The 18,005-nt window shown below is 44.3% G+C and overlaps 3 protein-coding genes across 6 annotated transcripts; 2 read left to right on the plus strand and 1 right to left on the minus strand.

The window, feature by feature from the left end:
* The first annotated feature begins 410 nt into the window (after positions 1–410).
* On the plus strand, positions 411–5,990 carry LOC117567999 (CCR4-NOT transcription complex subunit 7). Of its 4 annotated transcripts, none has more exons than XM_034248318.2 (6): positions 411–507; positions 873–1,035; positions 1,978–2,052; positions 2,853–3,199; positions 3,287–3,704; positions 5,352–5,990. In XM_034248318.2, exons 2-6 carry the CDS (start codon positions 1,027–1,029, stop codon positions 5,475–5,477), a joined length of 975 nt encoding a protein of 324 aa, XP_034104209.1. In that variant the 5' UTR covers positions 411–507; positions 873–1,026; the 3' UTR covers positions 5,478–5,990. The 4 variants fall into 4 exon arrangements, with proteins under 4 accessions (XP_034104209.1, XP_034104210.1, XP_034104211.1 ...); XM_034248319.2 differs by lacking the exon at positions 411–507 and adding an exon at positions 512–527; XM_034248320.2 differs by lacking the exons at positions 411–507; positions 1,978–2,052 and having other exon boundaries at positions 784–1,035; positions 2,832–3,199.
* A 247-nt stretch (positions 5,991–6,237) lies between these two features.
* Positions 6,238–15,210, plus strand: LOC117568007 (PAX-interacting protein 1). The gene is made up of 8 exons (XM_034248330.2): positions 6,238–6,628; positions 7,220–8,752; positions 8,784–9,668; positions 9,725–10,252; positions 10,312–12,061; positions 12,251–13,606; positions 13,667–13,895; positions 13,964–15,210. The coding sequence occupies exons 1-8, from the start codon at positions 6,554–6,556 to the stop codon at positions 14,619–14,621; spliced, it is 7,014 nt and encodes a 2,337-aa protein (XP_034104221.1). The 5' UTR covers positions 6,238–6,553; the 3' UTR covers positions 14,622–15,210.
* Positions 15,211–15,678: 468 nt separating this feature from the next.
* On the minus strand, positions 15,679–17,818 carry LOC117567976 (GATOR complex protein NPRL3). The gene has a single exon (XM_034248294.2). It carries the CDS (start codon positions 17,647–17,649, stop codon positions 15,742–15,744), a length of 1,908 nt encoding a protein of 635 aa, XP_034104185.1. The 5' UTR covers positions 17,650–17,818; the 3' UTR covers positions 15,679–15,741.
* Between the last annotated feature and the right edge of the window lie 187 nt (positions 17,819–18,005).

The following is an 18,005-nucleotide window of genomic DNA, read 5'->3' on the forward strand; positions in this document are numbered from 1 at the left end:
TTTTCGATTTCTTAATTTTTAAAAACATCGGGTTTTTTCTACGTCCGCTTGTCGCCGATGTGATATACCAAACGACTCCCCGAAAATTGCCACTTGGTCACACTTTCAAAGAAATTTCAGAAAATGAAGAAGCATGTGTACAACGGCGCTTTTTTGGAATGTAATTTTTGTTTACCATTACTCTTAAAAGGCAATAAGGATGTTCTTATTCATGATCAGCTTTTCATTTATTGCGTGTTTTTTGATAAATGCAAGAAGTGACAAACTAAAAGTGATTGTAGGAATGAAATAAGGTGAATTGAAGATTGGTTTATTAATGACTGACATTAACTTCAGCTTACAACTTACTTAAATAAAATTCTCAATTGAATTGAATAATTTTGGGAAAATTAACTTAGTAAGTCATTGATTATGTATAATATTTTGTTGCCAATTTTAATACACAAACATTTATACACATTACAGTACAAAATTCAAAAGAGAGTTACAGTGCATCCCTGGCTTGCGGTAGCTATCATTTCCACATTGTACATAAGTGCAGAAGTTGAAAAATACTGATAATACCAAATACCAATCTATTTCATTACTATTTGTTTCGCAACTTCTGAAGGGGACGAATCGTTAAATTCTTAAGAACTCAAATCAAATTTTATACACAAATAACGCTTTTTCGTGGGACGAATATTTTTAATAAATGTGCCATCATGCTATTCTAGTTTCCATATCTTTTTCCTGGCGTTAAATAGGAATTTTTTAAGAAAAACTTACGATCACACAGTAAACCATTTTTTGTGCCGTCTCTACGTCTTCTTCGCTATGGCACTTTTTTAATATAAACAACATAAAAGCCAACTAATTTATTTACGCCATAGGCATAGCTCAATTACCGATCATCATTGTGTTTGGCATTATCGAAGTCACCTATTTAAGCGCCCACTGCAGCTGAAAACCCGCAAGAACCCAAAGTGAAACTGAAATCGGCAGCAGAAGCCAAGCCAATACAGCATTTTTTCCAACAGACATAATATGAAATGGGTAAGTTACCAACAAATTGCAAAGGCTATGTGCAAGTACATTATCATTACACCGTTTCCTGAAACAAATGGCAGCTAAGTGAACCTACCATTCTTTTAGACGGCCTTTGATTTTTATGAAAGCTGCACATACATACATACATACATATGTATATCAAATTTGAGTGTCGTGTGTTGCATGGCTATGCCTCAATACATGTACTTACACTACAGACATACATATGTATGCAGCTACCGTTACTTGTGTGCGTATGTGTGAAAAAGAGCGGGTGCAATTTGTGAAAGAACTTTAGTTGCTTCAAAGCGCGGCAAAATTTGTTGCCGCAATAACTGTACCTTATTTATTTACGTATACAAAATTTGTTGCAATGATATGTACCCGATTTATATGCGTAGGCTTTAGCCACACCTCTTTAAATAAGGACCCAACTTCCAAAGAGGTTATACATTGGAAATATTCCAAGTGCAGTGCGTACGAAGGTGTGTGTGCAAATCCTTCACCCTCTATAAGTGTAATGACACTAGCTGCAATGACACTAGTTTCTTGTAGTTTCCAGTTTGATTTCGTTCACATTACTATTGATTATGAATGAATAATTTATATAATTGATTATTAATTCAATTAATAATATAATATAATATCAAGACCGTTTATATATTCTTGTTAAAAAACAACTTCGTCAATTTATAATACCTTACTCCGGCTTATGATTATTTTATTTATTATGCATACCAAAATACAGTCAATGAATCCATCTGCTTTCGCATATTGTTGATATTATCCTAATGTTATTTTGAACGCCTTGAAGTCAACGTTACTCAACGTTCTCTTACAGGCATTGCTGTTGTGAGATCACTGAGCAGATCAGAGTGTTGAACACAAATCTATATATATAACGAACCAAACAAAAATCGAGCAAAAAATAAATTAACTTGTACATAGCTTAAGGTTAGCTTTGGTGAGAAGGTGGCTGAAGTATCTCTGCAACGACAGCAACAGGCCACGACCGGCGACGATGTAAGTACGACGCCAGTTCCAACTCCAACCACAAAGTAAACAAATCCCAAATACAAAAAATAATCAATTTGTATCATTTTGTTTTACGTGTATTTCGAAAGTACTCTTTATGTTGTCGCAAACAGCAAAATTGTAGCACCTATCTTAACCGAACAGAATTGGCAAATATTTCATCAACTGTGTTCGCACCCCTCAAAAACAATATAATTATTTTTAATCTGGCTAATATTTTCACCAATTGGCCTGGCTACTTTGTATATTTTTATGTTTCTAATCCTTCCATTGTACAAGTATATAAACCAAACGATAATCGCTTGAATGTGGAGACCAGTTGTTCAGTCAAATCTAACATATAAATAAATGTGTTTCCAAAATACCCAAGTGATAATCAACATTGATTCTTTAATTAAAACAGCGTTCGAATCAGAATTTTTAATATGAAAAACAAGTGAAAAGCTTAAACAGAATTAGATTTGAAAAAAATGTTTATATCACATTCAAAACGATGACAATAGGAAAAACTCAAAGAACTTAACACAACATACACACATTTTGAATCGATTTCAAATATACATACATCTGAATTGATAAATTGAACTAAATTGAATAATTTAAGAATCAATGCGTGTGATTTCATTTGAAAGCGAAGCCATCAACCAACCATTAGCCTTGATTCAATTTGTCTTCAAGCTGGGCTCCACCAAGAGAATCACAAAATCAAAAACAATATATATTGAAATCTTGCAATGTTTCACTACTGCTATTTAAAGCTAATCAAGTTTTTGGTGCCCCGTTCACAGACCATGCCCTCGGCCATCAGTGGCGGTGCACACGGCCAGGTGCACATACCCAGCAATGAGGAATGTGGCATACGAGACGTTTGGAAGCACAATCTGGAGGAGGAATTTCGAACCATACGAAAGATTGTACAAAAATATCATTTCGTTGCCATGGACACAGAATTTCCCGGCGTTGTAGCGCGACCCGTTGGTGAATTTCGTTCAACCGCCGATTATCATTATCAGTTGTTGCGCTGCAATGTCGATTTGTTAAGGATCATACAGCTGGGACTCACATTCATGGATGATGAGGGCAAAACGCCGCCCGGCTATTCTACGTGGCAGTTTAATTTCAAATTCAATCTCAGGTAAGTACCGCAACCCAATCAAAATACACACGCAACAGGTGTTTCAGGTTTATTGGCATTTTGCAAACAATTTTATATGGATTGCAGCGAGGATATGTACGCGCAGGATTCGATTGATTTGCTTCAAAACTCAGGCATACAATTCAAGAAACACGAAGAGGACGGCATCGATCCCATTGAGTTTGCCGAACTGCTCATGAGCTCGGGCATTGTGCTGATGGATAACATTAAATGGCTTTGCTTTCACTCAGGCTACGATTTTGGCTATCTGCTGAAGCTGCTCACCGATCAGAATCTGCCCGCCGATGAGAGTGAATTCTTTGAACTCTTGCACTTGTATTTCCCAAACATCTTCGACATCAAATATCTGATGAAATCATGCAAAAACCTCAAGGGTGGCCTCCAAGAGGTGGCGGATCAATTGGAGCTGCGCCGCGTAGGTCCACAGCATCAGGCCGGCTCTGATGCGTTGCTCACGGGCATGGCATTCTTCAAAATGCGTGAGGTACAGCACAAATATGATATACACATTTACATTGAAGAGAAAATCATATTATTTGCGTATGTGTTCGAGTTTGGCATGTTCCATAAAGCTGTCGTCGCTGTCTGCATACGTAACACCATTGGATTCCTATCCGTTAGCAGCAGAAGCCCTCACGATGTCACCTACAACAATAACATTACTCGCGGCAGCAGTAGCAGCAGCAGCAATTTCAGCACAGCCACAACAAATAGCGATGATACCACAGATCATTTTTATTCTCGTTCCCAATCCATTGGTGTGGCCATAAGAGTCTATGCATGTCCTGTGGAAACAAGGACAACCACACAAAGTTTGCCTAAGATTGAGATTGCCAAGAAAGCGCAATAAGTGTGCGGTGTTGGTGCCGTTGTTTCAGTTGTTGCTGTTGCTATTACTGTTGTTGTGTTGTGCCACACGCTTTTCATCTTGAACATACTTATCACTTCCTCATTTTATGCATTTTGAAGATTGCATTTTATACCATACTTACCTTATCATTTTGTGCACTTATCATACATTGTCGTAATCATTATTAGTATATAGACACCACTGCATTCATACGATATGCAATTTATTTGTTATGCCGCATGCAACGCACTTTTGTAGGCAAAATCATACAGAACACATGAACACACACACATTTTTGTTAATCATGATAAATGAAAATCATGTACACCTTTGAATACCAAAACAACTTTGAGTTGGAATTGCTTTAATCATGTTATAATATGTCTTTTGTTAATTTACAAAAAAAAAAAAGAAAAAGAAATTGAAGAAATAAGATACAGTGAAGTTTGAATAGAAAATTAAATTAATTGAAATTCAGTTTTCTCTTTCATTGTTATTATTGTTAATGTTTATGGTTAACGGGACTATTATTTTATTGAAACGCTTATTAGCATTAAGATCTCTTTGCATGCTTAATTCATTATACTCGATATTTTTATATTTAAGATAACAATGCATACTCAAAACAATTACTCAATGTACCAAATAATCATTGGTATAAATGTAATATGAGAATGTTAACAAATTTACTGTATTATAAGTGTAATTCCATATATTCAGTCTGATTTGAATGGTACTAACATTTGGATGCTTTCATTTAGTTGTTGCCCAACTTAGAAATTTAACATACTTTATTCAAATCTTAAGAGTATTTGTGTTTTTGTAATTTTAAGTTATATGGATACATACTTCCTCGCAAATTTCATTGCATTGTGAATTAGAGTATAGCAAGTATTTAACATCAAAGAGATCAATCAAAAAAGCGAAGAAGAATCTACATTATAAGTTTATTGAATGAAAAAAAAAATACAATAATTGGTTCACGGTATGTAATTTACCTATTTATTTATCGAAACTAAAAATACATTCATACATAACACAATTCACTAATCATTACTATCATATTATGTTGTAGATGTTCCTTTTTGTTGTTGTTCTTGCTAAAAACCCGACCCATTGCATCTTTGTCGCTAACTGCATGCTTCTCAATCATTAACTAAATCATAACACCAAAAACGAAAACCCTTAAAAATGCTTATTTCAGCAATTGCTTTGCCAGCTCGACGATAACAAATAAACAAAACGGTTGCATCATATTTAATATTACAAATGTTCTTACAGATGTTCTTCGAGGATAACATTGATCATGCGAAGTATTCTGGCCATTTATATGGTCTTGGCACTTCGTTCATTGTAAATGGCAGCAACTTCCATGAGAGTAATGGTGAGGCGAATAGCGCCTCATGATTCATCCTGATGAAGAACGCCGTTGTGCATGACAAGAAATTCGAACAAGTTGCTGGAGCTGCTGCATCGGCTGCCTCTGTACCACCAGCCCCGACATGGTCAGGCAATACAACAACAACAACATAAAACAAATAATAATTACAACAAATAGGAACACACAAGAAAATATACCTTATTAAGCTATTGCAATACACACAATTAAAAGAAAACAAAGAACACTGAAATTTTCTACGCTTTTGATGGGAATTTCTACACCCAGTAGGTGTTATTTTACAATAATTTAAATTAAACTCCACACTTAGAAAAAATACAAAAACAAAGCAAAACAGAAAACTAATAAAAATGTCATATAAGCGAAAAAAGTATCATATGTAAAAATCACTTTAAAGATCGATGTCTTAAATGTGTTAGGAAATCAATTAACCATATGTATAATAAGCTCATATGTATAAGAAAATGTGTAATTGTATAAAAGAAAAAATCAATATATTTAAACTTTTTAAATTAGAAAAATTACATTGCGTTTTTATTTCCAAATGAAGTATATATTGAAAAACAATTTAAATGCGCGGCTTCAACGGCAACCAGCAAGCAGTGCAAATATCTACCAAACAACAGCTGTTGCACTTTCCGCTATGGTTTCACTTATTCAATTGTATCGATTGAATCGAATACCAGTGAGACCAATCGTATGACGTAAATTAGTGTAGTTAGAAATAAAATGAGCGGCCACACTGCAAAACACATTACTGGTTGGCGTTGGTTTTTGTTGCATACAAAAAAGGCGGACGGAGGACCGAGCCGTAAAATCTAGGAAAATACAAGAAAATTTCGGCATCAAATTCGATGAATTTAACTAATACAAGTGCTTTTTGTGTTCTACGTTGCATTTGTTTTGAGTTTTTAGCGACAAGCGCGTGTGTTTGTTGTGACCCAGTGAAAGTGAAGTTGCCTGCATTTCGATTTCCATGTCCATGTCCGCGGTAGCAACAACAAAAGCGAAGAGAAAGAAAAGTGAAATTTGAGCAAATCGAATAGCGCATGCTACTCTGGCTAGTCAACAACAAATCCAAATAATGGAAAATTTAAAAATTAGCGAAAAGCTATTCGAAGATGTGATCTACTATGTGCTCGGCAGCTTGGATGATGAGGTAAATAATACAAAGGGTTTCTCTCTCTCTCTATCTCGTCTCCACCCCCTCGCTGTTGGCTGGACCACGACGAGCTGTACGTTGTACGTGTTTGCTGCCCTGTACGATTTGCATTGTGCGTTAGGTGCATGTGTATGAGTGCGAGTGGCGCGTGTACACTGTGTGTGTGTCTGCAGCTGTACTGCATTTATTAGTATGTAATAAAACGTCGAATAATTTGTTAATAACCACAATTGCTTACTTTAGATGTGTTTATAGGTGTGTGCTTATTTTGCAACACAGGGTGCTACGTGTTAAATAAGTGAAAAAAGCGCGCCATAAATGTTGCCGGCAATTTGGCAAATGTATGCTATGTATGTGTGTGTGTGCGAGTAGAGATGCGCAATATACATATATATTATAATTGTGACGGCATAAATCGGTTTGTATATCGCTGTCGCTATCACTGTCGCTAGGCAATTATGCTCACCTCTAATATTCGGCTTACACATACATTCATATGCAATTGTATGCGTGTGTTTTGCTGTTTTTAGTCAGCTGAAAAGAGAAAAGTTTAATACAACTCTTTGTTTTTTTTTTTTTGATTGACAGGGCGAACGACTGCTGAAGAACGGCGGCGCACAATCGAAACTTTATCTTTCGGACCAAATCACACATTTAATATGCGCCAGCAACTATTCGGAGGAGGAGCTGTCCATGAATCTGGATCTCTACAATGTGATACCCGTCACGGAACAATGGATCTCGCACAGCGCAAAGCTCGGACGCATGGCCGGCACCCGCGCGTTCCATCCCAGCTTGCAGCGTTTCTTACGCGGCATCCGCGTCGCCATCACCAATGTGGTGGCCAGCGATCGACGTCGTCTGTATGCTATGCTCACGTTTCATGGTGCAATTGTCACACACAGTTTTGGGGCAACGAACTCGCATCTGGTATGCGGTGCTGCCACTGGAGGGATCTACAATAAAGCGCTGGCGCTGCCGAAGAATGCCATACAGATTGTGACTCCCGATTGGGTGACAGATTGCCTCAAGTGCAAGGCGTCGCTACCTTGTGAACCGTATCATCCCAGGCTGCTGAAGCCCATCGAAAAGCAGCGCGCACAGAAGCAGCAGCAACAACAGCAACATAATCTGCAACAGCAGCAACAACAGCAGCAGCAGCAGCAACAACAACAACAGCAGTTGCAGCAGCAATTGGCACAGCAGCAGCAAGTGCAGCAGCAACAGTTGGTGCAGCAATTGCCACAGCAGCAGCAACCACAGGCAGCTTCCGCTCCACTGTCGGATATTCTGGGTTATGTTGATGACAGCGCGGCCAAGATTGCGAACATAAAGTCGCATCTGCAGGCATCCGCAGAGCGTGCTGCGGCCGAACAGCAACAACAGCAGCAACAACAACTGCAGCAGCAGCAGCAACAACAGCAGCAATTGCCACAGCAAGCGCAGCAACAAGTTGTCTTTGTGCGTCCACGTAACCTGCAGCAGCAGCAGCAACAACAAATGCAACAGCAGCAGCAACATGTGCAGCAGGGAGCACCGCAGGCGCCACCACCACCGCCACCACAGCAACAACAACAGCAAATAATAATACAGCAACAGAAAATTATACCGGCGAATCAATTGCAGCAGCAACAGCAAGTGCAGCAGCAGCAGCAGATTAAGAATATATTGCAGCAGCAACGGCAAATGAAAAATACACAACAGCAGCAGCAACAGCAAATTCAGCTAATGCAGCAACAGGATCAGCAGCAGCAACAACAACAACAACAGCAGCAGCAACAAATTTTGCAGCAACAGCAACCACGGCTGCCAACCACACCTACCATGTCGCAGCCTCCCTTGCCAACTGGACGACAAACGCCGCGCACGCCGCAGCCATCAACAACACCGCAACCCATGCAATCACCACAGCAGCAACAGCTGCCACAACAACAACAGCAACAGCAATTACCCCAGCAGCAACAGCAGCAATTGCCCTCACAGCAGCCACATCAACAGGTGCCGGTGTCACCGCAAATGCTGCAGCAGCACATATTGCGGCAGCAACATATGCTGCAACAGCAACAATTGCAACTGCAGCATAACATACAAGCCGGACAAAGTTTGACACCGCAGCAACAGGCACTTCAGCGACAAATAGCAGCAGCAACAGCAATTGCTGCAACAACAACAGCAGCTGCAACAGCAAATCCAGCAAATGCAACAACAACAGCAGCAGCAACAACAACAACAATTGCCTCAGCAACAACAACAACAACCGTTGCAGCAACAGCAATCACCGCGGCTCGTGCAGAATCGTTCGCCTGTGATGCCTCCAAATACGCCGTCACCTTCGTTACAACAGCAGCAACATATGCCCGGTAGCAGCAACATGTTGCCCCCGCAATCGCCCCGACAACTGCAATCGCCAGCACCACAAATGACACCGCCACCGCCACCCTCACCGCAAAGCGCCCAACAATTGTTGCGCCAGCAGCAACATTTGCAGCAGAGTCGCCAGCAGCAGCAACAACATATGATGGGCTCACCGCAACAGCAGGCGCCGTCAGCTGCCATGATGTCGCCGCAGCAACAGCCAGTGCATCAGCAGCAACGCATGCAATTGCAACAGCAGCAACAACAACAATTGGCACAACAACAACAGCAACAGAGTCCGCAGCACATTTCGGCGCCGCAATCGCCACAAATTTCACAAACGCCGCCCATGACAAACAAGCCGCAGCAACAGCAACAAGCACAACACCAGCAACAGACACAACAGCAGCAACAACAACAGCAATCATTTGTGCAACCAATTGATCCAACAGATCCAGTGCAAGTAGCTCAAGTTCTGAGTCGTTCCACGCTCAGCAGCAATCAGGACTCGCTGATTATGCGTCAGCAACAGATAAAGCAGCAACAACTGCAACAGCAACAACAACAACAGCAGCAGCAGCAACAACAACAAATGCCACCACAACAACATACGCCATCGCCGCGACAATCACCGCTACATCAACAGCAACCCACAACGCCAACGCAACAACAACAGGAGAGAGTAAGTACTTTTGATTTAAGCACAAGACGCATCTAAACAATTCAAATTCTTTACAGCCACTTCAGCAACAGCAACCTACAACGATTCAGCAGCAACTGGTACCTGGTCCACAACAGCAGCAGCAGTTAGTGGCTGGCCCCCAACAACAGCAAGGGCAACAGCAGCAGCAAGTCATAACACAGCGACATGTTATCAACACATCGACAGCACAAGGACAACAAATCATTCAGAGTCACATGATGAACATACAACAGCAGAAGCAGCAACAAATGCTACAATTACAGCAGCAACAACAACAGATAATACCACAACAGCAGCAGCCACAGCAACAACCTCAACAACAGCAGCAGCAGCTAACACAACAGCAACAGTTGCCACCACAGCAGCTGCAGCAGCAACAGGTGCAGTTCACTCAGCAACAGAATATTGCTCTGGGCACAGGTGGACAAGTGCGGATAATACAGCAGACAATACAGCCACCGCAGCAACCACAGCAGCAGCAACTGATGGGACAACAGTTTGTACATCAGCAACAACCACAGCAGCAGCAGCAACAAGTGCTGGCACAGCAGCCGCAGCAACATGTAAGCAAAATATTTACTTTCCATAAAAAGAAACATTTAATCTTGTCAATAACTTATAGCCGTTGCAGCAACAACAACAACCGCAGCAGCAGCAACAACAACAGGCGCCGACGATGCAGACTAAAAAATTCATTATCAGTCAGCAGCAATTCAATCAACTCAGTGTGCAGCAACAACAGCAAATTCTCGCTCAAAATCAACAAAATCAGAATGTGTTTATTGTCAACTCGACAAATATATCACAGCAGCAGCAGCAACAACAGCAACAGTTGGTGCAACAACGACAAATGTTGCAGCAGCAACAACAACAGCAGCAGCAACAACAACAATTGCAGCCCAATCAAATGATGCTACAGCCACAGCAACAATCACCGCAACAACAACAGCAGGCGCCACAGCAAATACAGCAGCAATTGCTAACGCAGCAGCAGCAACAACAACGTTTGCAAATGCAGCAACAACAACAACCACAGCAGCAGCAAATTGTGATAAATCAGCAAGTGATCAGCGATCCGCAGCGACTGCAATATCTGCAACAGCAGCAACTGTTGCAGCAGAAGCAGCAACAACAACAGCAGCAGCAACTTGTGGGTTCTCCACAGCAGCAGCAGCAAATACTTATACAGCAGCAGCAGACGTTGCCACAACAGCAACAACAACAGCAGCAGCCACCACAGCAAATCATGCAACAAGTGCTGATCAAGCAACAACAACTGACGCAACGCACGCCGCCACCGCAATCCCCACAGCAACAGCAACAACAGCTAATGTTGCAGCAGCAATCACCGCAACATCACACACAGCTACAACAGCAACCGCACTGGTCGCCGCAGAGCCCAGTGACCAACCAATTGGCGCCTGCAACGCCAGGCACGCCCACCACCAGCATGGGCATGCCGTCGCCGCTGCCGGGCACGCCAACAACACCGCAACAACAGCAACAGGCGCCGCCACAATTTGCACCACGTGGCATGCGACCACAGACGCCTTGGCCTGCACAAAAGCAGCAGCAACAATCGCCACAAGCGCAGCAGCCACAACAACAACAACAGCAGCAGCAAACACAGCAGCTGGTGTTGCCGCCACCACAGCAACCACAACAGCAGCAGCAGCGACAACTCATCCATCTGGACGAAAAGACGCATGCTCACTTCATGTCGCTGGATGGCCAAAAACGTGCCGAGTACATATCGAAGTTGAATCAAACCACGCCCCGAGTTATGCTCCGCCAACAGGTCGCCTATCAGCCTCGTCCTGGTGCGCCAGGCGGTGTCGTAGCCACACGTGCACCCGGCCCAGGACCGGTGCCCGGACCCGGCACGCCGCACATCATTGTGCAGAGCCAGATGCCAGCGGGCTTGACGCAGCACGAGCAAATGATTTGGCTGCAGCAACAGGGCACACGTCAGGTTGTTGTACGTGCCGGCGGAGCACCTGGACTTACGCCAATTGCGCAGCAACAACAGCAACCAGGCGCAGCACCGCAACAACTGCCACAGCAACAACAACAGCAGCAGCAACAATTTGATCCCAATCAGCAAATGTTGCTGCAACGACAGCAGCTGCGTGTGCAACAGATACCAATGCAACAGGCGGTGCAGCCAGGGCAGCTGGGCAAGCAGACGGTGCAGTTGATAACGGGACCAAATGGTCAGCTCATAGAGCAGCAGACAATTGTGCAGCAGCCACAGCAACAACAACAGCAACCTCCCACACCGGGCACGCCCACCACGCCAGGAACAGCGGTGGTTGTGGGCGGCGCCAATGGCGGTAACATTATGACGCAAACGCTGGTGATGTCGACAGCAGGTAAGCAAAAGCGTTTAAAATCTAAAGCAGGGATGATTGAAAAATTTTAAATACGATTTTCTTTAAGAGAAAGAATTCAATTTTATTTCGCGCTTACATTATTAAATCGCCATTTATTTTTAATCGAAAGATTTCACTTCGCCTTTCATGTTGCACTAGAAAATGAACTAATGTATGATTGTCTTACAGCGCCTGATGGACAGCAGCAGCAGCAGCAAACGCCGCAACAGATGAACCTAAAGACCAAGACAGCGCTGGCCAACATGCTGAGCAATCGACTCGGCAACAACGGTGCACAAGTAACACCGCAGCAGCAACAGCAACTGATTGCCATGGGCGATGCACAGCAGCAGCAACAACAACAACAAATAGTGCAACAAGTGGTGGTAACGGGACCACAGCAGCAACAACAGCAGCAATTATTGCTACAACAGCAACAACAGCAATTGGTGGCACAGCAGCAACAGCTGCCCAATGCACCGCAGCAACATGTGGAGCCGCCTTCGGCAGCTGGCGCGCTGCGCATGATGGGACAACAACACAATGCTGCAGTGGGCGTGGCAGGACCACCGCGCACCCAACAAGAACTGTTGCTGCTGCAGCAACAACAGCAACAACAACAACAGCAGCAGCAACAACAGCAACAACAAATGCTGCAGCCACAGCAAATGCGGCGCGTTGTCGGTGTGCCGCAGCAGCAACAACAGATGCCACAGCAACACCTGGTGCAACAGCAGATTGTGGTGGCCCCACCGCCGCCCAACGTGCAGCAGCAGCAGCAACAGTTGCAAGTGGGCGGCATGCCAGTGCAAGTGGCTGGTCCGCCACACGCCTACATCGCGCGTCCGGGCCAGCCGCCAATTCCCATGCCACCGCGACCGCAATTCTACGGCCACAATCCGAACCTGAAGCTGCCGTCCGACTTGTTCTTGGTCGGCTGCACGTTCTTCATTGTGGAGTACGACGAAACGGATAGCGATGAGCTGCCCATTTGGCTGGACACCATTCGGCAGTTCGGCGGAGACATTGAGCGTGTCTATTGCCCGCGCGTGACGCACGTCATCTGTCGCACCCAGCGACATGGGATGGTGATGCAGGCGCTGCGCGATGCCAAGCGTTGTGTGACCGCCTATTGGCTGAGCGACATTTGCCTGAAGCGTCAATTGATGCCACCGTGGCAGCCGCTGCATTTGCCCTTCCCCAGTCAATTTGGATATCGCAAACCATTGGAACGTTACATCATCACCTCGGAGGGCTTTGAGGGTGAGGAAGTGGTGCGTTTGCAGCAAATGGCCGAGGAATGCGGAGCCATTTACACCTCGTATCTGTCCAAGGTGAACACGCTGGTGGTGTGCAAACAGCTCGAGGGCAACAAGTTCAATGCGGCCAAAGAGTGGAACATACCCATGGTGAATGCGCTCTGGCTGAGCGATGTCTGCATTGGCAATCTGAGCGGACTGACGCAGTACGATAATCCCAAGTATCAACAGTACAATCTGGTCGCACCTTTCCGTATCGAATGTAATCTGGTGGCGCATCTGCTGAGTGAGTAACTAAACTAAGCAACACCTGTTGACAACATAACTTATTTGTGCACTTCCTTAGCTGCGTGGAAGGCGCCCATAAATCTGACGCAAGAAGCGCACGAGCGCGTCAAGCGGCATCTCAGTGATCCGTTCGCCAATGAGCAGAAGCTGAAGCGACAGAAGATGAGCGTCTATCAGGAGCATCTGCCGGAGCAAATTGTGTGCCTTGAGTATCCGCAGAGCACGAAGCCACCGAAGGTCATCTTCTCGCAGGTTGCCGACGCGGAGTCCCTCAAAAGAGCAGTCATGTAAGACCAATAACTAACTAATTTAAAAATGCAACTCAATTCATTTGTCCGTTCGGTTTATTTTGTAGACTGCTGGGCGGCATTGTGGTGGACAGTCCGACGGACGCGACGCATCTGGTCATGACGCGCGAGAGTCGCACTTGCAAGCTAATCCAGGCCTGTTGCCATGTCGACTATGTGCTCAAGTCCAGCTGGCTGGTGGACAGCGCCAAGGCTGGCAAGTTTGTGCCCCCCGACGACTATCGCATCCAGCACATACCCGTTGATGAGAATCTACAATTCGATCTGGACACGGTGTTGTGTGCACCAACGCGCTCTACGTTGTTCGCCGGCAAATGTTTCTTTGTGACGCCGGATGTGTTTCCAGCCCGGGAGGAAATCATACGTATGATTGAATCGTCTGGCGGCAAGGTGGAACTGAAGCGACGCACCGGTGCCGCCGTTGCAGAGGCGCATGTTCAGGCCCCCGACTCGTACATCATTGTCACCTGCCCGACCGATATGCACTTGTGTGCTGATCTCACGCGACATGGCAACCCCAAGTGTCACATTGTGTCCACGGAGTTTGTGATGAGCTCCATACTGCGACAGCAGTTGGAAATCGAACCCAATCTGATACCCTACCTCTACAACAACAACGTTTCCAACAGCAGTGGCGGCATCAACAACCTCAACAACATCAACAGCAGCAGCAGCAACTTGAACAGCATGAACAACAAATCCTAGCGACAAGCCAGCTCCACGGCGCTGAGAGTCTAAGAATTTTTGCAATTGTTACGAAGTGGGTGGAGGAGGAGGAGGAAGAGTAAAAATAGGATCAGGAGGCAACTGTGCGCTGTGAATGCAACTCTAGTCCACAGTAATGGCAACAGCTGATCCATTAATCAGTTGACGCATGAGAAATCGGATCGGATCAATCACAACATATTACAACTATTTAATAAGCACATTTTATACACACCCCACACACACATACACATAGTATGTACAGAGAGTAGTTTATACCTAGAAATATATATATACATATATTTTTGTAAGCCCCTTATCGCCTAGATCTGTAGTTATACATATAGTATAACGTATATAGCTTAGCTTAGTACATATTGCATTAGAGAGTATACGAAACGTTTCACAGAAATTTCAATTTCAATTTGCTGGCTATTAGAAATGTAAGTTTTTCAACATTGGATTTAGTCAATCTAGATCTAGGTCTAGGTCTAACCCGTAACCCCATGTCCCATGTTTACACCAACCCCACCCTCTCCCAATTTAATTAGCTAGGGTTTTGTCATAATTATAGCAATAAAATGTATGTTAATAATAAATATTTGCATTTGATTTCATTTGGGATTCATTTTTGACAAGTTGAATAAAATAATATAACTTACGTTAATTGCACTTAACGGCCACACTGATCGCAATCAAAACTAACTTGAGGGCCTATTTATTTTGCTTAATAGTCACCATAAAAGATTGAAATACCAGCAAAGATTATTACGGGGGTTCCTTTTAAGATCCTTTCACTCTCCTTTCTTTGAACCACAGTATACAATTTTAGCTGCCTCTATGCTTAAAGATAACTGCCAAACTTGATGCAATACAAGACTAGTTTTTAGGATAAATGCCATATGTGGTGTAGTAAAGTAGGTGAGCAAATTAATCATACTATTCTATACTACCATTTAAAGTATACTATTCTTCGATTACTACTTTTCCTAATAGCTTAATTTCCCTCTCAGCCTTCTCCCATTGGCCACAAAAAGCACCTCATATAGAATTCTTAACCATGATTAGCATTTGGAATGCCCTTTATTATAGACACAAATTACATTAAGCTTACAAACTATTATTTGTTGTTGTACATTGAGGCTATGGCGGGATCTTCGGTCTCATAAATGATGAGCACGTCGCGAAACTTGTCAAGCAACTGCAGCAGCTGCGACCGTCGCAGATTCTCAAAGTACATGATCTCCTCGAGATGATGCTCGCTCTTAAAGTATCCCATCTGATAAAGCTTCACCAGCAGCGACAGATCATCCACATTCAGGGAGGCGGGAATGCGGCGAATGGCGGCACGATCGGCATCATTGAACACCTGCAGCAGCTCCTTCAACTTCTGCTCGTCCTCCATGGAGTCCAAGCTATCGCAGTTGTCGGTGCTCAGCGATGCCGTCATGCTAAAGTTTGACTTGTGGCTACTTGACGGCTGCACTGCAATGTTATCCGAGGCCAGCGAGTCGTGATCCTCCACCATCGGACGCCTGTTGGCATTGACGGGCATCGGCAAAGGTTGGCTGGACATGCTCAAGATGGAGCCACCGTGCAGTGGATCGTCGTCGCGCTCCTCCTCTGTCAGATTGTCACAGCTGCCGGGCATGTGGGTTTGATTGCATGAGGCGGAGTCGCCAAACTCATCGTCATCGCTGGGCATAAACTGTACGTAGGTGTGTAGTTGCATGAGCAGATGATGCTGCAGCATCCACAGCACCATTTGGGCCAGAATGCCCTGACGAGCCGGCTGCTGCAGCGGCGTTGTCAAGTGTCCAATCGATGTGGGCAACGAGAAGTCGGAAATGACCTCAAACAGCGACATGCCCGCAAAACGCGTCGAGAACTTCTCCACCAGATGCGACTTGGTGTGCAGCGGCGCATCTGGCGCAATCACATAGACATTCGTCTCGCACAGTGGATAGATGATGGTAGCCTTGGCCCAGTAAACCAGATGCGAGACCAACTTGTAGACATGCTCAATGCTCAGATCCGCATTTGAGGCCATGCTCTGGAGACTAATGAGCGGATTGTATGCGTCCACCAGTTGCCACAACATGCGGGCCCCCGTTGGTGGCACACAGTCCAACAGCTCGGCAAAGTCTACGAGTAGCAACATTCCATGATAGGGCTTCAGTGCGCGGAGACAACGATCAATTGTCTCCGGATCTACCATGCTACCCTTCTTGTGCAGCTGATGTGCCTTCGCTGGCAGACAAAAGGTCAGCGTTAAATTCGAGTTCAGCGTGGTGCTCAGCAATCCCGTGGTGCACAAATCATTGCAGATTGACTTAAGCGCTTTAGCCAAGCTGCAACGTTCTGCGATCAGCTCAAAGGTGCGTTCCAGCGGCTGTTGTTGCTGTTCGTCATGGGTGCGCGCCATGTACGCCGTTTGTTCCGTTAGATAGCCACTGCGTTGTTCCTCAAATTTGAGCGCCAGTCCCAGGCGCTTGCTTAACTCGTGGTAGCACTTGACAATAGAGTAACTTGCCTGTGCATGCAGAGCAAACACAATGTTGATCAACATTTGTTGCTTCTTTGCCACAGTTACAGCCACGCTGCTGCTAGCTGCATTGCTACCAGACGTTGTGGTTTGATTTGACGCTGAATTGGATGTCACAGCAGGCACCACGCTGATCAAAGTGGGATGACTGACGAAGCGCACATCGTTTAGTTTGAGCTCGAATTTCTGGTTGCAAAGTTGCGGCTTGACTGCAAACAAAGCAGACAACACATCGTCTGCAAAGCCCTGCAGCTGTCCCTGCCCCTGACCTTGAGCTTGGGTCGGATGTTGATGCGTGGGCGTTTGCAGCAGGTCATCAGTGCTTGCGACGGCGAAGGGATTGCGCTTTTTGTTCGGTTGCTCTTCGTGCGGCTCTTCCAATTTGAGCGTTTGGCCGAGTGTTTGGTATGGATAGCGATACAGCAGACGATCGCCTTTGCTGTCGAAATAGACAAGTATCACGGCCAGCGGATTTACCTCCATTGCAGCATTATTTATTTATTATTTCTATTGCTATCAGCTGTTTATCACTAGGGCGACGGCAGGTTATCGATAATATAGTAAACAGCTCTGCATTGGGGAATTCGCCGCATTGTCAACTTAACAGCGTAATTTTGAGTGTAACAGTGCGTTAGCATTAACATACAAATAAATTCGGCACAACCTCCGTTGCACTTGGTATTAATACATAGAATATACTTTAAAAACCAATAGCCTACTCATAGTTGCAATATAAATATTATTCAAGATTTGTAATGAAACTAAAAAACACACACTTCGGCACACAATTGTTTTGCAAAATACAAATCTACCTTACGAAGTGTAACCAGTTAATAATT

This window comes from Drosophila albomicans, chromosome 3 (assembly GCF_009650485.2).
Source record: "Drosophila albomicans strain 15112-1751.03 chromosome 3, ASM965048v2, whole genome shotgun sequence".
NCBI classification, from domain to species: Eukaryota; Metazoa; Arthropoda; class Insecta; order Diptera; family Drosophilidae; genus Drosophila; species Drosophila albomicans.